General features: G+C 42.6%; 1 protein-coding gene across 1 annotated transcript in view; it reads right to left on the reverse strand.

Annotated features, from left to right (window-relative positions):
* Window positions 1-5,578: 5,578 nt before the first annotated feature.
* cpne5a (copine Va) overlaps window positions 5,579-22,662 on the reverse strand; it is a 79,246-nt gene continuing 62,162 nt past the window's right edge. The window contains exons 13-21 of the mRNA XM_084680004.1: window positions 21,949-22,002; window positions 21,337-21,398; window positions 17,041-17,087; window positions 16,501-16,682; window positions 15,436-15,563; window positions 14,078-14,180; window positions 9,929-9,986; window positions 5,977-6,050; window positions 5,579-5,806 (exon numbers count right to left, since the gene is read on the reverse strand). Coding sequence (XP_084536130.1) covers window positions 5,597-5,806; window positions 5,977-6,050; window positions 9,929-9,986; window positions 14,078-14,180; window positions 15,436-15,563; window positions 16,501-16,682; window positions 17,041-17,087; window positions 21,337-21,398; window positions 21,949-22,002 — 918 coding nt within the window. The 3' untranslated portion in view covers window positions 5,579-5,596. The remainder of the gene's footprint in view (window positions 5,807-5,976; window positions 6,051-9,928; window positions 9,987-14,077; window positions 14,181-15,435; window positions 15,564-16,500; window positions 16,683-17,040; window positions 17,088-21,336; window positions 21,399-21,948; window positions 22,003-22,662) is intronic.

Below are 22,662 nucleotides of genomic sequence, written 5' to 3' on the forward strand. Positions count from 1 at the left end.
GACTTAAGCTGAGAGCTGCCAACTTCAAGCATAACAACTATCAGTCGCTACCATATTGTGACTTTCCAATACTCATTGTTCATTTTTAATTCCAAAAGCACAATTAAATATTAAGCTCTTTGAATACAGTTTTGACCTAAATTTGGAAGCTTTGCGAGAGTTAATGACACATCACAATTTCGGACTTGTTGGTTAAGGAAAAGATGACAACGTGTAGAAACATGACCCCTTTTAACACCTCTTCTATTCTATGAAAACAGTAGAATCAACATCAGTGGCTTCTAATTCTACTCACACGAGCATGGCAGTCATTCTCTCTGTAGCATAATCCCAACCCTCAGGCTTAGTAAGGGCTTCAACCAGATACGCTGAGTCAGAGCATGGTGCTTCCCTATGGGGTCGCCCCCACAATCCCCACCGGCACCCGTCAGCCACACCCCCCCACCTCTTTCCTCACATCAACCTTTCCTCTCATCCCGTACCCTTATCTCCTCTCTCACACTTGCCACTCTTTCTTCTTTTCGCCCCTTCTCTCCCCCCTCTCCTTTTCATATGAACTCCTTACTCTCACCTTTCTATAAACTTTCTTCTCTCATCTCTTCACTCTTCTGTCTCTTCCCTCCTGTGCCCTCCCCCCTTCTCTTTTCCTCTGCCAGTGAGATCAGAGAGCTGGCTCCCAGCACCTGGAGACCAGGGGTAATCCATGGAGTACCTGAGACGCAGGCAGCAGTCACAGCAGTGGATACAGGACAGCAGGCACTGCAGACCCATGCTGGCCTGTTACAAACATGCCTCTCAACGCAGCCCAGTTTGTTCGTGTAACAGTGATGTATTGTATCATTCTTTTCTCCTCAGAAGCCCAATAGCGTGTACCATTGTTTCACACGGCATCTCAATGCATGCAGTGAAATCACTAACGTATCCCTGACACTTTGATTTAGAGAGTTGTTTTTCTATAATTTGTTGGTATGGGGAAAAGGCTGTTCTCACAGTGCAAATAGTAAATATGATTCATTCTGTCTGACTTGAGATTTTCAAATACACTGATTGTTTCCCCCAGTTGCTAAAACAACATAAGGGCCATCCTCACCCACATAACAGTTGTGATAAGGTTTGGAAATTCTACAAGAATTCTTTTTGGAATAGTAACAGTGCAAGTAGAAAAGTTAAAGTTTGATCGTGAAAAGGAAAGTTACGTAATATTTTATATATACATATGGTATACTATGTATTGTATACATGTGATGTATTGGTAGAGAGGTGAGAAAAACAATGTTACACAAAATGTCTTAGTTGCAATGCCAGTACCCCCAGCTTTATGTAATATAAGCAAACAGTCCATCATACCATTTGAGTCTGTCTCTGTAAATATAACCATTAAACTCTTGGTTGCATTCAAATAAATCATATTTCATGTCTAGATGCCTAACCCAGATACAACAGCCTCTATCACACTTCCCTGCTAAAGGCAAGCAAAGCCCTCATGAGTTTTTGGAGTGATTTGGATGTGTACTCTATTTGTCTGGCGGTGGCGTAAGTGGCACGTAAATGGGCATTTTAAGGGACAACATAAAATTGTTAATGGTGCTTGTGTGATCTTGGGAGAGACTTGAGGAGTAAATGGTTCGCTGAACCAGCATAGTGCAAGAGGTTGTGAGAAACCCAAACTTTTGAATGTGTACTTGTAAAATACCACAGAAGGATATTAGGTTATTAGATTAGGATTCCAGAAGCTTTGCTACTAACCCCTTCACCCGGGGAAAAAATGTGGAGAAAATTGCCACATTGCTGCTACCAAACTGTGAGACCATTTCAGTGCACAAGAGCACGGTGCTGACACGACACAAAGGATAAGCAGTCTTGGTTGGCTGCCAGGTCAATATTGGGTCATCCCTTTGTAAGCACAGAGAAAGTAGGGGTTGAGATCATCGATCGGGTCCGATGGAGCACGTTCACACCTCCTCCTACACCAGCCTCTCTGAACTAGCTCAGAATTACACCCAGAGGCAATCATTATATCAGTCCCTACTGAGCAGTTTGGCCATTGAGATAATTTACTCTTGCATGGTGCTTTTTATTCCCATTCATTAGAAACATTATCTGTAATTAAAATCCATTGTTTTGAGTTATCTACCTGCAACCTTAAATTGAGCCTAATTATCAGTCTCACTGTTAGAATTAGATCTAGAACTTCACTGCAGATATACTTAAACAGAATTTGCAATTCTTTTCAGAGATGAAGGGATAAAACATGTTAATTTTATTAATTGCCTCTACTAATTTGAGAATGCTGCACAAGTAATTGAATCTTTTTTCAAACCTGTGAACCAGTCTCAACCCAACAATCTGGTATGAATCTTTTGCAACAATATGGTCATGTGGCAGAACAAGATTGTTAACCCTAAGCTTTCATTTAGCATTACTTTTGTTGCTCTGATTCAATACAAAATCACCCTAGAGATAATGAGCCCTAAAGTCAGCATTAACTACTTTGTTAATCCCCTCCGGCAACGAGACATTAGGAATTACCGGCTCAAAACACAACTGGAACATGATCATTCTGTCTCATTAGCTACATATTCTGTTTCCACCCATTCTTCAGTGATTATTCAGTGGCTTCATTGTGGATGGCAGTGGCGGCAACCAATTGGCTGTTAATTTATAGCTCAAGCAGTTGTCGCTCTCCCCCAGGTGGACAACTTGACTAGTCAGCAATGCATTTCATAAGGCTGAGAAAAACACAACTGTGAAGCCAACATGCAGAGACACTCACTCATTGGTTGGAGGCCGCACATGAGTGTGGAACATATTCAAATATGTCAGGAAGAAATACCTCTTGTAAAAGGGACAGGATTCATCACAATGGAATGTCAATGTTAGATTCCCTTCAAAGCATCTTGAATAGCAATAAGTACAATCTAGATGTTATCTTTGTTTGTCAACTCCATGCTAAATAAAGACCACAGTTTCAATTCTGCAAAAGCTGTCATTGTTTTATTAATCTTCAGTTAAGGCAATCCATTACAAAGCATTCCACTAACCATAGTATAACGACAATCATGTCCAACATCTGGTTTGGAAATTATACAGCATGCAGGAAAAGAGACCAAGAGCCGTTTGTAAACAACTCAAGTATAAATATGACAAGTGACAAGAGGGGTAACCAAGACGACTAGAAAAGGAATGAAAAGAAGAGAGTTGTGGAACATGCTGGATTAACTGCCAATCCTAAAGATCCTCCGAAAGCAACAAATGACTAAAGTAGCAGGATGTCTTAGAGAGTTTCCTTTAAGATTGAAGGGAGAAACCTGCAACCATTTTTGGCACAAACATGCACATTTTCTAAAGAGTCTAAGTGCAACAGAACATCTTTTGGCACTGGATACAAAGTCCACTATTTATACAGGGCTTATGCACACAGTCAGTATCCGATGAAACAGTTCCAATTTGGTACAGCAATACAGGTGAACAATTTTGTAACCTTCTATTCAAGGGATATAAACAAACAACAACAACAAAAACAGTTGTTTCGGATATATCAAATGATTTGTATTTGTTTATGTTGTAAATAAATCACACAATTTTTAATTAGGTAAAAAAGAGCACAAGGATACCATATTTGTGTCAAGCCAAGGAGAGGGGCCTTCCAGAACTATGTAAAAGGATTCCGAAGGTTCTCTCATCAAATGCCTTCCTTTTCGAAAATGTTCATGCATTCCATGAAGAAATGTCTACAACTGTTGTAAACAATTGTTGACTCATAGGTTTTACAACAAATACTTTGCATTTGTATAGCAAGTTACTTCGGTAGACATCGTCCAACTCTATTAGCAAGCTGTATTGCATTTATCTATAGTCCTCAAACATGTACATAACACAATACCAATATGCAATGAATGAATCTGTTGTTTGCAACATTGAACATACTGAATGGAATTATTGTCATAGTTGTGATTACGTTCAGTGTTGTTGCTTAAACAAAACCTGGCTTAATTCAATTTAGATATGCAAGTGTCGATACAGTAGGCACATTTGGAAAAAGATATTCGGTTATGTCTGGACTACTCGTGAAATTCTACATTGTGTGCACAGCGAATTGATTATAATTCTAAAAAAATACTTTAAATACTAAAACACAAAATAATTGCAGTCATGAACCCAACAGGTGCTCAGGAATGAACACTAAAAGCATATGTCTAAAATTCGCGAAAATTCCTAAATTATAACATATGTGGATTTTGTCTACATATGTTATAATCATGGGGAACATCTATCCATAGAAACTGTGCAGTCGCAGTTAGCATAACATGTTTAAGAAATATGATTTTGCACTCTAATAGTGGGCTACCCAGAAAAAAACACCACAGTTTGGAAAGTCTCAAAAGTCAAACAAGAGGTTGTGTTTATACATGTTTTCTGGTCTACACAGCCAAAATGAATTCCATGAATGCCACGTATAGATTAATCTTTGTGTCTAATGCAAGTAGGCTATATGACTGGATTAGATAATACTGTTACATTTGATCTTAATTTAGTAGTCAAGTAGTCTGGAAGACATTTGATGATACAAAGCAATTCAAAACAGTACAGTCCTTTCCAGGACCTCTATTGTGGTAGCTGTAAGGGTGACTTTTTCTTCTGAACTCTATCTTGTTATAATGATCTTTGTGCTTCTTATTTGTTACTGTTGGTAGTGCATTTTGTTTTTGGAAAAAGTTAGTGAATTGGGAAAAAAATTGTTGATGAATGAGTATATGATTACATACTGAAACATGATTCTCTGCATACTGTGTAGACTAAAGGCTACGGTCAATAGTGTAAATCATTATTGATCAATAACAACTATGACTAAATTCTCCATCACGTTTTTATATTATTCTCAAAAGTTAAAAAAAATATTTTAGCACTGATTTGAAAATAGTATGGAAATATATGTGGGAAAATAGGATTTTAGATCCCAGACATGAATAAATAGTGGTTTTTACAATAAATAAATAAATAAATAAATAAGCATACAGATGATTTCCCTATTCCAACACACACCAATTCCAAACGGTATCATATCCACAAACATGATACACACGGGCACATTCTAATATATTGATATCGTCCCCACTAGAAGGGTATGCGATCCACCACGTTACCATTTTGACAGCAAACACCTAACATCCCTCTATAGCACACTGCTTTTCGTCTCCGCCTTTTCCTCCTCATGTTCTTCTCCACTCAGCTCTGTGTGCAACCTGTAGACAGAATGCTCAAAAAGAAGAAACTCCCTCTTCAGCTTCAGCTAGTTTCCCCGTATTCAGACCCTCTCTCCCTCACTCCCCCTCCCAGAAGAAGCAAAATGTTGCTCCGAAAACAAAGTGGAGTCTTATTAATCTGTTCGACATTACAACCAAATAAATATTAACGAAGGTGCCTCCAAGTGTTTCATTTCTCAATAAAAGTGGGCTCAGGGTGGGGGGGACATCTAGCAATCAAGGGGTTCGTCTGGCAGTGCCCCCCCCCCCCCCCGCCACCTCCCACCCCACCTTCCTGCCCCTCCTCCTCCCGCTCTTTCCCCCTCTTTCCACCACCATTGGTTGGGTTGGTCTCAGATGGGCATGGTCTGAGCATGGTGGTCGTCCTCATCTTCATCTATGTCGGGCTCATAGTCAGGCGGGGGGGGGCAGGGCTTGATCCCCCGGCTCTTCATGTAGGAGATGAGTTGATCGGGAATCTCCGCCAGTACGTCCTTGGCCAGCCTGGCCATGCTCAGGACATGGTTGCCAGTGCGGTCCATGTAGTCTCTGAACGGGACAAACTAAGTGTAGAGGAGGGGAGGGTTGAATAAGGTGCTTGGTTCCATTGTTTTCACATAACATCCTGAGCCACAGGGTACAGTCCTTCACGGCACCTTCTTAACTGGGCTGCTAAGATACAAAGCATAGAGGAGAAGGAGAGATGAAAAGGAGGGAAGACAGCCTGTCCTACCTGTACAATGTCTCTCTCTGCCAGCTTCCCCCTGGAGGAGATCCTGATGTCATCACCGTCCAGTTCCACCATTGCTGCAGAGAAAAGACAACGGTTTATAAGACTAATGTCAGCCTTAACAATGAATGTCAACCGTAACCACAAAGTGTCCCTAAACCATTTAAACAGAACCAATCTACAGGTCAAAAAAGTTTGCATAGACAAGGAATTTACTTTATCAGGAAGGTGCATACATTCAACATATAGGAATCTTAAATATATGGTCTAACTATACTAAAGGTACAATGTCTAACTAATATTAAGGGGATTTGGAATAAATAAATAAAATAGCTGCAAGCAGGCAATGCGGGTTCCTTCGCAAAATATTATAAAAATGTAAATTGTAGAAGGTCAAGAGTTGGACAACTAGAGAGCAAAACAACTTTATATTTGGCCAACAACAATAGGCTAAATGGGAATTTGAACTCATGAGCATAAGGTTACAAGTCAGCCTCTTTATCCTCTGCAACACACCAACTGTTGAGATTTTTGAATAGAAAGGGCAGAGTATTAGCTTTGGTCAGCTTTGGGACAAAGTTTAAGTAGATGTAATTCAATCATCTTTAGACATTTTAAGGTGAAATTGAGCATGGTACTTCAGAATTATGTCATCCTGTTTATTTGAACCTGTGACCATGTATATTGCAGTGCATTGTCTCAACCCATTGAGCTATTCTCAGTGTTGGCAATTCCTTCGGTCAGTTACTGTATAAAAAAGGTTATCTGTTTCTCTTGTGGCAAGCATTGTTAGATTCAGCCAAAGTTTAAACAGCTGTAATTCAATCATATTTTGACATACCAAGGTTAAATTGTTTATGGTACGTCAGAGTGATGTCATCTTGAACCCTAATAGGTTTAAAAAAAACAAACATCTGTCAAATAATATTTGATTTATTGACACAAAGATATTCAGGCAATGTAGACAATTACATACTAAATACACCCCTTTCAGCCATTTTGTATAGCATTTCTTATTCCATGTCACCCTATATAAAGACATAAATTCTACACATCTGTAAGTCAATTGGACATTTGGTTTAAGAGGAGATTAATTTTTAAGATTTCCCCAAGTTTTGACTGTACAGGAAAATCCATCATGGCGGACCTTATGGGTCCTTGAGGCTTTCTTGTTCCCCATGAGCAATAAGGCATGTACATCAAGTTTCAGAAGAATTGGAGCAATGGGGTGGAACATCACTTTGAAAATCGGACTTAGGGCGTGGCCTGTGGCGTCCCCAACAGTCGAATGTGTCCCATATTTGGTGTGGGGGTACTCACTTGGATGTAGTATCAATGTGCCAAATTTAAAAAAATTATGACCACAGACTTTGAGATATTGGGGCACAAAGAGAAGAAAAATAATAATAAATAATAAAACTAACAAAAACAAGAGGTCCCTCCCACCAGAGGAACCCTAAATATAAAATATTAAGTAGCCATCACTTACAATATAAAAATACAAAAAATACAAATAGTACAAAAGATACATATAGTGTAACATAGTGCGAATTACAATTTGGTGAGGTGTCGAGGTGTCATTGTGCAGATAGTGATTAAAGTTTGCGTGAGCCCTTGGCCTTGTTGAAGAGGCCAACAGCGGATGAGAAGAAACTATTTTTGTGGCATGTGGTATTGGTCCTAATGGACCGCCGCCTTCTGCTGGAGGGGAGTGGCTGGAACAGTGTGTCCAGGGTGGGAGGAGTTGGCCACAATCTTCCTCGCTCCGCCTCAGGGTCCTCGAGGTGTGCAGGTCCTCAAGGGTAGGCAGATTGCAGCCAATCACCTTCTCAGCAGTGCAGATGATACGCTGCAGTCTGCTCTTGTCCTTGGCAGTAACAGCAGCATACTATATGACACTGGTCATACAACTGTGTCAGCCTTTCCATGATTTGTCTTGTTTTTTTTCTTCTGAGGTAGTTCTGACATAGCCTGGTGGTATGTTTTGGTTCATTATCTTGCTGACAGATTATGCCCTGTCCATCTAGATGTTCACCAGAGGGTAAACAGGGTTGCATGGCTCGCCTTTTCTGTTAAGTCAGGTTGCCACCTGTGAAAGTCCCTGGATCCAGCAAAAGAACTCCAGACCATCACGCTTCCTCCTCCATATTTGGCAGTTGGTGTCATACATCAGAAACCAATCCTTCGCCTACTCGATGGCGTACTAAAACCCTGAGTGATGAATTTAACATGTAGATAAATCAATTTATTCCAGACCTTTGACCAGTTGTTTCCAGTAGTCCACTGGCGGTGCTTTATGGCCCAGGCAAACCTCTTTTTCTTATTTTTGCTAACATAGCTATGTTTTTCTCACCGTCACTCAACTTGTCAAACCTGTAGTTCAAAGTCTTCGCGTCACAGTTGGAACCAAGACTTGCTTACTTAGACCAGTGTTGAGTTGAGGCCGCAATATGCTACTCCGACTCCGTTTACGGATGGGTGGGCGGACGGATACAGACGGATAGACTTCGTTTACGCTTCTCCGTAGGCTGTGGGTGCTGTAAACAATTCACCGCCAGAAGAGTAAGTGGCACGACGTTTTTTTTTTGTCAAAGACGACCTTAGAGAAACCGTCTTTGAGTGGAAGTCGTAGTCGTGTTTATTTACCTCGGTTATCGAGAAATCGGACCAAATTTGGAAATTAGCCACTTCATCAATAAAATATGCACATTTTCAGCAACTACACTGCCAATTTCTTGTCACATTTTACATTACATTCTATTTACATGTAGTCATTTAGCAGATGCTCTTATCCAGAGTGACTTACAGTAAGTACAGGGACATTCCCCCGAGGCAAGTAGGGTGAAGTGCCTTGCCCAGGGACACAACTTCATTTCTCACGGCCGGGAATCAAACTGGCAACTTTCTGATTGGTAGCCCGATTCCCTAACCGCTCAGCCATCTGACCCCCCCTTTTAATTCAGATGCTGATTTACATGTGCTGTTTAGCTGAAATATGAATTGTAAAAACTTACAGCAACGGCGGTCAAGGATTCTGTTTGTCTTGTTGGTCACGTCAACCCCGCCCCTGACGCAAGTGGTTTGGACCAATCGCAGTCAAGGGGGTATCTGTAACTATCCGAAATTTCAATGGATAGTTAGGAAATTCAGGAGGTGCACGTCAAGCTCTCCGGGGCTCTCCGAGGAGAGGGCGTTTCACGTAGACAAGGGCGTTCCCATGTGTCCGTTCTTTGGAAAACGGAGAACCCTAAATCGGCCTTTATGCTTGAAACTATTGTCCCTTAATCCACCTATGGCCCATCCTGTAGACTGTCAGACACTTCAGATTCGGTTGTGGCTTTGGGTCTGCCAGAGAGCTTCCTCCAGTTACCAAATGCCTTTTGATGGTGAAGCAAACATGCTACTTGTTCCCTGAAAAAGGAAACCTCTGGCAGTTTTCAGCTTTGCACAATTTCAGGTTTCAGCACTAGAACTGCTTAAATTTCAATAAACTTTTGACCGGTAGTGTACTTTCAGTGATTTTTTTCTCCAGCTCCGCTAGAAAGGCACATCCCAAAATTACAGAGCATCAAAGTTGCTACCATATGTTGAAATATTCAAATTGTATGCAACAGCTGTGAACTTGGTTCAAGCCCTGCTGGTTGACATCTGCTTATTAACTAGGGACTTCCGCCAAAAAACACCAATTAGACAACACGGAAGACAGTGGAGCCTAATTGTAATCCATTATTTGCATCCAAATAATATATCATGTGAACGCGATAAAAAATAATAATAATCCTAGTGTAGGTTAAGTATCATATTTTCTTTTTTTTTCTTTTCATGGAAGTAGTCCAGAAACCAATTCTCTGTAAACAGAGTATTTGGCGGTGTGTAGTGGAGCATATGTGAGTTGTGTTGGACAGCTCTCGTGGCTGAGGCATTTGTACGTGGAGCTCAGGGAATATTATCTTACCATCAAACTCGGCCTGTCCCACTCCAACAATGATGATAGACATAGGAAGTTTAGCGGCCTGTGACAAACACAAGAACCAGGAAGTCAATCACAAATATTAGGAAAGGAAAGGTCAGAGATGGAATACCTATCAACATACATACAGATACAGTAAACACTCTGACTGTTTACGACAAGTTATCAGGTTTGGATACTGCTGTAATCATATTTACTGATGATCTGATGACCCACACAGAGCACCAAATGACAACATGGGCATCCTTGAACTAAAGTGAAACGTTATAACATGGGCATGTGGGTTTGACACACATAAAGTAGGCACTCAATATACTTGCTGACAGCTCCCTCAAGACTTCTCTCAATCCGGAATGTTGTTTACTTGGTGTCTTGACGGTGGTATACAATGACTGCTCATCTTTAGCTCGACAGCCAGGGGAAATAATAACAGTGAACTGCAGCCAGTGTTGTCAGTGTGCAGTGATGCCTATGGGGCCTGACAGATACAGCCACTACATAGTTGAACCATTTGAGGGTGAGAGGCGGCCATGTGAAATGTATGTCATGACACCATTCACAAAACCATGAACCAGGGTGAGATGAACAGTTTGGCTTTGAAAAGAAAAAAACAAACATCATGGTTACAGATGTGATAGTACATACTCCTTTACCATGTATAAGCGATGGATGTATACAGTACAATACCAATCTTTACAAAACAGTCAGTCCAAACTGAGGCAGTAGTGTCAGTATAGTGTGAGTAAAGAGCTATGGACTTTCTATATTTTGAGGTCAAATTGTTTTCAAACCCCACAACCACCACTCAGACACATTCCTGTCATGTTTACGACATTGTTCCACATCTCATATTAATGATGTCTGACATATGGGGTTGGTGGAGAAGCAGGTCATTTAAAAACAACAAATTAAGCACCAGTGTTCTTAAAGCAGAAACAAACTGCATTAACTTGTATCAATTATCAATTGCACATCTGTAGCACATTTTCCATATTTATATACCGAATATGTTACAGTTATTCCATCACAAATGTAATGGACCAATCTATATGCCACCCCTTCCCCCACCACCAGCGTGTCGAGCAGATAGCTGCAGAACAGAGGGAGCACTGGAGGCCACAGGTTGGCCTGTGAGCTTCTCAGAGAAGGGCTCCGTAAAAGCCCAAGCATGAATGAATGATTTTAGCCTATGGTGGAGGAATACATTTGGAAAGGGAGATGCAGGGGGAAAGTAGGCCAGCTTTCCTGGAAAGCCTCCTGGGGCAGAAAGGCATGTCAAAGATAAGAGTAAACAGACTTAAGAGTAGGGCTACTTTCCGCCCCACCAACTCCCCCCTCTTTCTGTCTGTCTGTCTCTCTGTCTGTCTCTGTCTCTGTCTCTGTCTCTGTCTCTGTCTCTCTCTCTCTCTTTTACCCGTATTTGTCTCTGTCTCACTCATTCAACCTTTCCCTGCCTTGCTCTCCCTCTTTCTCTGCATATTTCTGTATCCTTTCTGATCATTCTCTCCTAGGGATGAGTATTGATAAGATTTGAACAATTCCGATTCCTTATCAATTCCTGCTTATCGATTCGATTCCTTATCGATTCTCTTATCGATTGTCCCCTCTACAGCCAACTAGGTCTGTACGTCCTGCACCCCCCACCCCCCCACTCGTTCTAAACACATTTCTCAAACTGGCTTTGACTGGCTCTGAAATGAGCTAATACCTACCACCTCTAGGCCTTTCAGGCCTATGTTTTCAAAACAAAATCTAGTCGGAGATGGAAACTTTCAGTTTCCTTGTGTTCAAGCTTCTATTACTCAACACCAGTAGGACTTACAGGGGTCCCAACAACGCATGCATGTACTCCAAATGGTTCAACAACAGCTTTCAATGTACTTTGGGTATGTTGTTTAGGCGTTTTCAGGCACAGTTAACAGGACTATTAAAAGGTTAAATAATTAAAATGCTAAGTTTAATAATGGATAAAAAATTGATATGCTCAGTTTAATAATGGGACACGCAAATAACACTGATAACACATGGCCCCCGATCAAGTGAAGTGAATGCATCGAACACATGACATTCCAGTAACTTCATTCCATGCTCTGTGTTCAAATGCTTTTTCATATTTGTAGTATCTCCTCCCTTCAACGAAATAGACTTTTTACACGCGTTACAAGTGGCGTTGTTGTCATTTTGTCGTGTGAAATTCAACCAAACTTTAGAACGCTTCTTCCTAGTTGCCATGTTTGCTGCAGTCTGAATGAACTATAAAAGTTGGCGCATGGGCAACGGCACAGAGAATCGTTAACAGAATCGTTTAAGGAATTTTGCTAACGATTCCAAGGAATCGATTCACTGGGAACCGGTTCTAAACAAGAACCGGTTCTCGATACCCATCCCTACTCTCCACATACACCATCATTCACTCCCACATTCCCCTCGCATTCTTTCCCCAAACACACATCCTTGCACCTTTATTTACCCCATAGGCACAACATCCCATTCAATCTCAACAAACAATAAACCACAAATGTATTTAGTCAAAAACACGAGTTGCTTTACATACAAAGTAAGAGGAAACCCTGGGAACTGACACCAGCAAGCTGTCTATTTATACCACTGTCTCTCTCTCTCTTTGAAGAAACCACATACGCAGCAACATTTAATAGGTCCACAGCTACCCACCTACATAATGATTTTTTCTTTTCTCCAAGGCATTAAAGCAAGAAACTTGTCAAATATGGATGAGTTTGATTGCAACCTGCGTGTGACAAATCAGTCCAGGTGGGCAGCTTCCCCCATCTGCCATGCCGGTGAACCGCCCAACCCCCCTACAAGAAGCAAAGCCCAACTGAATTATGGGCCAGTATTCTGCTGTACCAGCCAATCATGTCAGTGAGACAAGCCTCGTCTATAATTCAGAATGCTGAGTGGAGGAGCTGAACAGAGACTGACTGAACATCAAAGAGAGGAGCCTGAGCTAATATTCATCCCAAAGGCCATCCTGTTAACTTGAAAGAAAACCAGAGTTGCGGTGGGGACGAAAAACAAAGCACCACAGCCCCCAACCCTTTTAGACAGTTTGGCCAAAAAACGTTGACATTCATCACATTTCATGATTCAGCTCAAATACAGAGGATGTGTTTTTTTGCTTTCGACATCTTTAAATTACTCTTTAAACTGATAGACTGTTCAAAGAAAAGGCAAAAAAGCCAAGACCTTGCAAATCCCACAAGAGAGGCTTGTTCAGTCCTGAGGTGAGGGTAGTACAGTCCATAGATACAGCAAGGCCAGGGCTAACAGCAGGTGATAGCAGGCTTGGCAGAGGCAGGTTAGAGCAGCAGACAAGATCTTAAAAGGAAGGTGTGGCTGTTCTAATGGTTTGACTAACAGTCGCAAATTCCCTTTAAACCCAGTCTGCTGGGGGTGGGGGGGTGTCCGATCACTGCTCCGCTCCCATGGACCGCTGGGTTGGACTGGACTGGACTAAACTGGACAGAAAGGTACTGGACTAGACTAAACTGGACTGAACTAGACTGGTGTAGACTGTAGTTAATAATAATGTTCCAACATACAGTAATTGACACATGGTACTGTCCAGTGCAGGCAATAAATGAATGAAGTATTTAGTTAGTTTGACATGGTGAAAAACACTTGAAGGCCAACTTCTAACAGCAATAGCAACAACAACAACAACAAAACAGTAGTCAAGCATATGGGAGTAAATAGAGTAGAACCCTGTAAGGAAGAGCCAGCGACAGACTCTCTAACCTTCACAGCTACCGCAGCACCTCAGACACAGGTTCTGTCCCAAAGCATGCTGGGTAAGCGGCAGAGCTTCTCTGTGGAGTAAAAAGCACCAGTGCTAGAGCCCGGGGGTAACATGAAGTGGAGTCAGGGATGGAGAAAGATAAGATAGATATGGAAAGAAAATTGAATCAAAATCCAGAAGCCATCTTTTCAAGGAATGCTGCAGAGGGCTTCACAGATGCCCAGCTATTTTACCAAAATAAAACCCTCAAAAAGGGAGAGACAGAGAGAGAAAAGTGGAGAAAGCGAGAAAAGTGGAAAATAAGATTGGGAGAGAGAGAATGACAAAAAAGAATGAAAAAGAAAGAGCGATGGAGAGAGAAACATGGCCCTCACCTTGACAATTGCCTCCTTGGTGTGGGCCATGTCTGATATGACGCCGTCAGTGATGATGAGCAGGACAAAGTACTGGGAACCGTCCTGCACGGTTGCAGCATAGCTGGGGAGCAGAGGAGCATGTTAGAGCAACAGACACTGTACCGACCAACAGAACAGACTCTATTTACAACTGCCAGATAGACATCCATCAAAACTGATGTAAAAAATATATACATTACAGATACTGTGACTAGGATCAGGCCTGACAAAGGAGCCCTAATTCAAGCACATCAATTTCATCTTATGCCAACTACAACAGGCTGAGTGTAGGTGTGTGTTTGCACACGTGCGAAAAAACATTTCAAACATAAGCATGTGACAGTAGCCTAACATATAGATATACTAAGCTGTATATTCAAACCGCCATAGGTATATCTACATAAGCACACACAAGGCTGACGACTGCGAGTGGCCTAGATTCAATCTCAAGTGTCTTACAAAATGAATAATTCACCAATGTGTTTATGCAAGCCGGGTATTCTTTCTTCAGAGCATTATTGATGGCCCAGCGCTAAATTGGCCGAGTTTGATTGTGTGTTTGTGAGAGAGGATGAATGAGAGAGATAAATATAGAGAGTGACAGAGTGAAAGAGAAAGAAAGAGAGAGAGAAAGAGAGTGAGAGAGAGAGAAATAAGTGCCACTGTTGCAACACCATCACCAGGCTTATTATTATCAGACCTGAGAACATCCAGTGTGGACCTACGGGTCACTCTGGAACTTTCTCTTGCTTTTCAATTTGCCCTATCAAATGTGTCTCTCTGGGGGCTGGCATTTTAATTAAATAGGGGAGGCGAGGTCAAGCATTGCAAGGATGAGACTTGGGGTGTTTGAAATGATCAGTCATTAGTGGAACCAGACACTTGACCCCCCCCCCCCCCCTCCTTCACACACACATACACACACACCACCAGCACCATTCATCTCCTCAGGATTGTTTATTTCTCCCTCATTAGTTCAGGGACATTTTGTAAAACCACCATCCTTTATTGTTGTGGCTGCTTCTAATTGATTGTTTGGTGTCTGGTGCTTGCATGTCAAGCTGAAGATTTGTCTTTTCCTACAACAGCCAGTCAAGGGTAAGGATGTGGATGCAAGGGGCTTACTTACGCGGCAATTATCTGGACACGCATTGTTCCCGTGATGTTGTTTTCCCACCCAACCACCTGTGTTTGCCTTTCTACTTTTATTCAGTCAAGGACAGTGAATTGCTTTCTATCTCTCTTTCACCTTAAAAGGACACAACAGCATATCTAAGGGTGAGAAGGCAGGTCTTTCAGCCGGTGAGATGCCTATGTGCATCAGAGGTTCCCCGTACCTCGCAACGTGATTGACAACCGGAGCAAAGTTGGTGGGTCCATAAAGTTGTACTGTCTTCAGACTCTGATGGTAAGCCTCCAGGATTCCCTCCATCCCGTTGCAGTAGGGGTTGTCAATGTTGCCGTTCTGTGAAGAAAAACAACATACTAGATGGAATACAATTTTCTTCCTGTTTATGAAAATCCTAACCTGCCCCGCATCTGTTCAGCTGGCGTTTCACAACGCAGCAGGTAAATAATAAATTATAGAATAATATATTTCACTGAGGTTGTTTGGAACGGATAAAAAAAAACACTGAAATATCTCTGTCAGAAGAGCAGCCTCTGACCATGAGAGATATTTCCTGTAAAACCACACAAGCAAGTGAATTAGTTGTTCAGTAAGAAGCAAGTCTTAATGAAAATCAGAGTGTGATGCAGATGATAGGGAGGTGATTGGTTGCTCATTAGCACTGCTGTACAGCAGCCAGAGACCATTAGCTGGCTGAGAGAAACCAAATTGATTTGAGACTCCTTCAGGCATTCGCAAGCTCCATTTGCACTATAAAAGGTAAATGAAACCCAATTTTAATTTATGCACGTTCGGATCTATCAAAGGCTCACATGCATCGCACACCCAGACGCACATGCCTACACACTCAGACGTGTACAGAAACACAAACATATCATGCAGGTTGCAGAGAACATGAAACACTTAGTATCGCAACCAAACCAACACACTCACACACAAACAAGGAAGCATACCATCTCTATAGGGAAAACAGTATAATTTTTCATGAATATGAGTTACATAAAAGGAGGCAGCTAGGAAAAATAAAGCTGTTGGCTTTGAACCAGGTCCCTGTAGCCCAGCTAACACACAGCTGCGGCAATGAAAAACAGCAACACACCCAGCAACCCAACCCAGAGGGCCATAGACAAGGTCAGACAGTTCGACCAACAGAGAGAGGCAGACAGACCAACAGAGACAGACAGACGCTAGTTAGATAAACAGATATATGGATAGATGGATAGATGAATAGATGGACAGAGACAGATAGTTAAATAGAGAAACAGATCGTTACCAGGGGGAACTCATGGGACACCCTTCCGTCAGGGGGCAGCTTGGCCCCGAAGCCCAGGGCGGGGAACATCTTGTCACTGTCGTAGTCCTGGATGATCTCCCCCACTGCCTTCAAGGCCATGGCATAAGCGTTCATCTGGTATGGGTTCATGTAGTGGAGGGAGGTGGACTGGGATGGGTTACCTGGGGTAGCCAGGAGGGGGGATGATGGAACGATCAGTAACGGAGAGGAGAAGGGTGGACTGGCGTCTCTAATGCGACCTGGACCTTTGACATCACTATGAGACATGTTACTGTACTAGCACTGTAGCTTCATGGTGGATGTGGTATCTATTTCCACAACTTGGGGTCAGTAGACGTTATTTTGGGGCGTGAAAACAACAGTTGAAATGGACAAAAGTAGTCTGAGGTGACAAAGAAATAAATGACTATGTTTCTGGTACTATTGGATGATTCAGTAAAAGGGGAGCTCTATTCTCTTTCCACTCCAAACTGTCAGTCAGCACAGAAGTAGTTGAGTAGAAGTTGTTATGGTGCTCACCATTGGATGCTGTGAAATCAATGGCCACTGTGAAGTGAATTTGGGTTCTGAAAGAGAGAGACACGGAATGATGGAGATAGATTAGATAGAGGCCAGACCCTCCCAGAGCTGTGGAGCACTGCACTGCAAACACACATTGCAACCTGCTGGTCACAGCACTTCACGCATTAATGAGAGGGGCAATTAGGGTAAACTAGTGCTGGAAACCTCATCAAGAAGTGTCCCCCTCTCCCCCATCTCAGGCACACATACACACATACACACACGTTAACACCCGCCAAGTTGTGGTTCCATCTCAATGGTTCAGCTCAGAGGTCTAATCCTGCCCATCTGTCTGGCTCGGAGACCCGCAATTACCTCAAACCTTGGCCAGCCTCTGTGGTCCAGCTCACACCTAGGAAGGCTATCTTCAGCGCTGAGGTTACCACCATTCAGCAGAGCTGAGCCACTACAGATACTTTTATCTTGACCCCCTCCTGTCCCCGTCCTCCTCACCAGACGGGCATGCTGGGTGAAGATCCTCACAGCCCAGTTAGCCAATTCATTTCAACTACGTGCATGGGCAGGCACCTGGATACCAAAATGCACTAGGCTGAACTCCCTACAGAACTTAACTTTTGTTTGATGGAGGGCAATGACAGTATTAGGAAGATAATTCATTGTTGATTCAGCTTTTACTGGAGTGCACTGCAAAATTTAAGGGGCTAAAACATAGCTAATGACTGAATACACCACAAAGTTTTGGTGCACAGATGGAGTGGTTTGCAATTAAATTGGTTGTAGCCTGTTAGTGATAACAGCACTCGTCATGATGGTCCTTAAAATATTTCCCAAAACAAGTTTAGCAAGTTTAAACAACAAGAGCCTTCTGTCAGAACTTCGTAAGCAGAGATTAAAGCCGTGATTTCCCAAACGGTTTCCTCAAAACACGGTAAAGTAGGGAGTCGGCTGTAATGATTTGACAGCAGACAAAGTGGCAATACGTAATGGGGAGAAAGCGAGAGTGACAACCAACGTTCCCTGGTGGTCGAAAAACATCTGTGAACTCGTTGAAGAAAATGTTTCACTATCCAAACACTAACATCCAAAAAACATCAGCATCACCACTATTACCAAGCTCAGCATGATGATCATCATCATCATTGTTGTCATTCACATCTGTAGTTAATGACCCTAGGTCCCGTGTGTATTTTGTCAATGGGGAATAATCATGGATTTCTGTTCCTGTGTCCCCATCATTACTGTATAATACAGCCTAGCGAGTGTTAACATCATATTTTATTCATGAGCGGGAAAGAAAAAGATGATAACTGAGGACCTTGAAAAGGTACTGAATACCCCCCCACACGCACACCAGTCCCCCCTCGAGCTTGTCAACCCCCCGGCAAGGAGGGGGAGATAGACCCGGGTATTGGTCGGAGGCCTTTTCATTGTGATTAACAGTGATTTCCACCCCTCCCCCCTCACTTGCATCCATTCACATCCAGTATTTCTAGGCAGCCAGTTCTGTGCCTGACGTTGTATTCCATATAATGGCAGAGCTTCTCCTGCTGGGGAAATGCTGATCCAAGCTCATTAATCTGCATTCACATTCACATGCTGAATACACAGCTGGGGAACTGTCGCAGTGCCTTCCCTTGAAACTCAGCATTACTTTGTTTTTTAGACTGGTCAAAACCAAGATCTTTTTATACACGGTCAGACAGCTCGCAAAAGGTTCCAACACAATAGGACAACTGTAGGACACTCATGTTAGCTATGATAGCATTCTAACTAACATGGAAAGCTGAGGTGAACACTATCACCAGGCGGCATGGAAACACTGTGACAATGTATTTTGACCTTAAGGTATATTTCTTGGTACACCAATACTGGTGCAGTCTGACCTCCAGTGAATCAAATATGTTCACTGGAGTACTCAATTCCTCTGAGGTAATATCTGATAAAGAACCACCGGGACCATGGAATCCCCATTTCTCTTCAGAGAAATGCTTTGGCAAATTATTGTCTCCCTATGTCTCTCTACATCTCTATCTCCTGTTCAAGGGATTACCTGGAAGGTGAGGGAAATCCTGTCATTCTTGTACGCTGGCTGATTTCTTGATTGCAGCATGGCTGTACAAAGACAGGACTGTGCTCCCTGTGTTTGCCTGTGTGTTCTTTGTCACATGCTAGTCCTTCGTGCTATAGGACTACAGTATGTGTAGGCATATTCTTTGATGAGAAGTGAGGGATTGACTATGAAAGACTAACAATGGAGAGACCCTCACAGATTATGAAGAACCAGTATTATTTGGAGTACCTGTAAATTCAGTGGTCAGTTTTACTCCTCCGCTTTTTTTGTTTATCAAACTCGATTTCCTACCAAAGTAGTTACGTTTTTTCTCCTCAATTTGTGCACGTCAGCCCCAGTTGATGGGAATTTTGTACAAATTGATCCACCTTAAAAGCCCTTGCCATGCCAATTCCCCGGACAGCAAACGAGAACTGTTTCATGCATAGATAGAAACAGCAGGGCTGTTTCCATGGCTGTTTGTGTGGGGATGGGACACTGGGAAGACACAGGAACAAGAGCCAGGACATTGACGTGATTACTGCAGAGTCTCCTTTCTCCTCTCCCCTCTGTTTTTCTATATTTACATATCTCTCGAAAACATTATGCAGCAGATTGCGCAGGGCTTGAACGCTTGAACGCCACATCTAAGCAGTTCAAGAAGATGTTCCTTAAGCAGTTAGAATGTTCATTTTTGAGACTGTGAACTAGCAACCCTGAATTACAAACATCAGCTACAGCTAATACATAACATGTTTTCTAATTGTATTTCTTCAGTATCATTCCAAATAATTCCATATACATCCTTCTCATCTGTCGGCTTGTTTTTAGCATTCTCAATCCGGCCAGAAATTTGAAACCAAGTTGGCATTATAAAACAACCATGTCATCCTCTCTCACTACACTGTAGAGTGTCATATCTTCAACCATGGAAGTAACAATACATACAATGAAAACCCTAAGGTAATCATAAACACGGGCAATCTTGTTTAAGATGTTGTTTACAAAAAGAAATCGGCAATGTTGCACCATGAAAGAATTATGCATCATGCATTAAACTTTCTCCGTCTGACAAGTGTGGGCCTTGTCGGCCTTTATGCCCTCTATTAAAATCCCCATCACACTCCAGTACAAATAAAAACCTAATATAACCGCTCAGCCGCTCAGAGTGTGTCTGTGCGTCAGAAAAATAAATCATATTTACCCTTTAGAGCGAGAAATCACACAAAATTCTATATGGCTTTGGTCACTGGCTATTAGAATCAGGGTGGTTAGAGGGAGAACCCATTTAAGATCCCGAGCGAGTGAATTTTTCAATGTTTGCTTAAATGTGTAGCTCCTATCCAGAAAAATGATTTATTCTCTAAGGTAGTGATTAGCAGGAAACCTTCTGTGAGAACACAGGCTTGAAGGCAGGTGGTCCAGCAAGGATGATGGAGAAATCTGTTCCTTACCACTGTTTGTAGGTGTGAGTGTGTGTAGGTGAATGTATGTGTGTATGTGTGTTTGTGTGTTTTCTAGACCAGAAAGGGACCTGGAGGGTCACTGACAGATCTGGGACAGTCTATCCACACTGGTAATTGTGCCGTGGGCTGAAACCAGGACACACATCCATTGGGAAACATTTACATACACTATGTGACAGGTCAGGGCAAGCTTAAGCGCTAAAACCCATTTGGCACTTTAGCAGTCATTCATATTGATATGTAACGTGTACCAGGTTAAGAGTCAGACGAAGCTTGCCTCTTTTGGGCATCGTTTAATACTGCACTGTATGTAGACAATGCTAGATTACTCAAGTTAAAGCATTGACCTACTGTAACCGTATATGATTGTATATACTGTAGAACAGTTTGTATCAACACGGGAGGATCTTGTAGCCTAGTACTGTGTAACAGCAGTAGGTCTCTCAGCAGCTGTGAAAGAGTTTCTGTTCTCTTCTAATCTCATAGTGGTTCAGCATTTATTATGAATCTGCCATGAGGACCTCCGACGCTCAGAGATTCCAGTCTGTGAAGTTGATTACAAACTGGAGGTCAACAACCTTCTCCAGCACCTACATTGCTAGGAAAACTGTGAGTTTAAAAAGCTTTCTTCACAAGAGTGGGCGATAAGTTCTTGGAGCAATTTCATATCACCTGCTGATGGAAATTACACACAGTTGAACTTGAGCCCATCCATTCCATTTGACACGTGTGTGTGTGTTTGCATTCACTGTAAGAGCTCCTGGCATCTGAACTCACCCTGCTTTGATGTAGTCAAGGAAGGTGTGCTCCGCTTCCACAGAGAATGACAGCAATGACACCTGGGAAAAATTGTAAAAACAGCTCTAACCTAATTGATACACATCATCCCCACAAGTAATTAACACCGACACCTAATCAACACAATCGTTGCCCTCGGAAAACAAATCCCACCCAAGTCAGAAGTGATTCATCACCCAAAAGCGCCTATGACACGGCCACTTAGATTAATATTTTGCAAAACAGGAAGTATATCCACTCACTGCTCACTGATAGCGTGATGAATGAGCTCTTTAGGATTTAAATTATGTAGGCGGCGGGTTCGGCCGTAGCATTCGAAGTGCTCATGCAATGACAATGCAGAGAGACTTCCTCACAAATGTTGGTCCGCGCCATTCACCAGCACCTAAAGCTGTGTGTTGACTGTGTGCCATTCAACCTTACTGAGAGTGGGATGGGTAGGTGGGGGGGGGGGGGGGGGTAGAGGGAATGACTTCCTGTCCCAAACCGATTTCTCATTGTCTGGGCACAAAGCTCTTAATGTGTCTCGTCTATGAATGGCCATCTTTTTTGTTCGGGCGGTGGTCGGGGGGGGGGGTTCTAGAAACTCACCGTCCCGGAGTTCATGTACCTCTTCTTCTTGATCTTCTTCTTGGCATTGAACACCTGGAAAGAGAAAAAATGGGAGGTCGAGGTAAGATAACGCGTTGACACATTTGTTATTGCATGTGTCCGATGATCACAGTTTGGAGACAACAGTGATACACCTCCTGACGCCATAGCTCACAAGCTCGACTGCACTCTCTTATGCATGGACCATCTGTATCATCTATACCTACTCACATACACACAAAACCACACACTAAAACACACAAAACTAGAAATACACACACACACAGTCATGGAAATACCACCCACACGTGTGAGAGGTGAGGTGATGACAACGAGATTCCAAGCATAACTGAGATCATTGTGCATTCATGACTGGAGGCCAGGCATACGCGTATGGTTTTCCAAGCTTATACGCTGTAAAGTTGTGCCCATGCACGCACGCATGCACACATACGCACGCACACACACGCACACACGCACGCACGCACGCACACACACACACACACACACCCACACACACACACACACACACACTGTAACACCTACAAACAAGCTATGCTGAATTTCAAGTCAATATCAAGTTATTGGAAGCCTCCCCCATTACTTCCCCCATAGCCCTTAGGCTACAAGTCTCTGCCTCCCTCCCCCTCTCTACAGATCTTCCACAGCACATCTCCCCCCACCCGTACCACCCCCCACAAGATCACATTAGAT

Source organism: Hypomesus nipponensis, chromosome 18 (assembly GCF_054491055.1).
Source record: "Hypomesus nipponensis isolate SF chromosome 18, ASM5449105v1, whole genome shotgun sequence".
In the NCBI taxonomy this organism is placed as follows: domain Eukaryota; kingdom Metazoa; phylum Chordata; class Actinopteri; order Osmeriformes; family Osmeridae; genus Hypomesus; species Hypomesus nipponensis.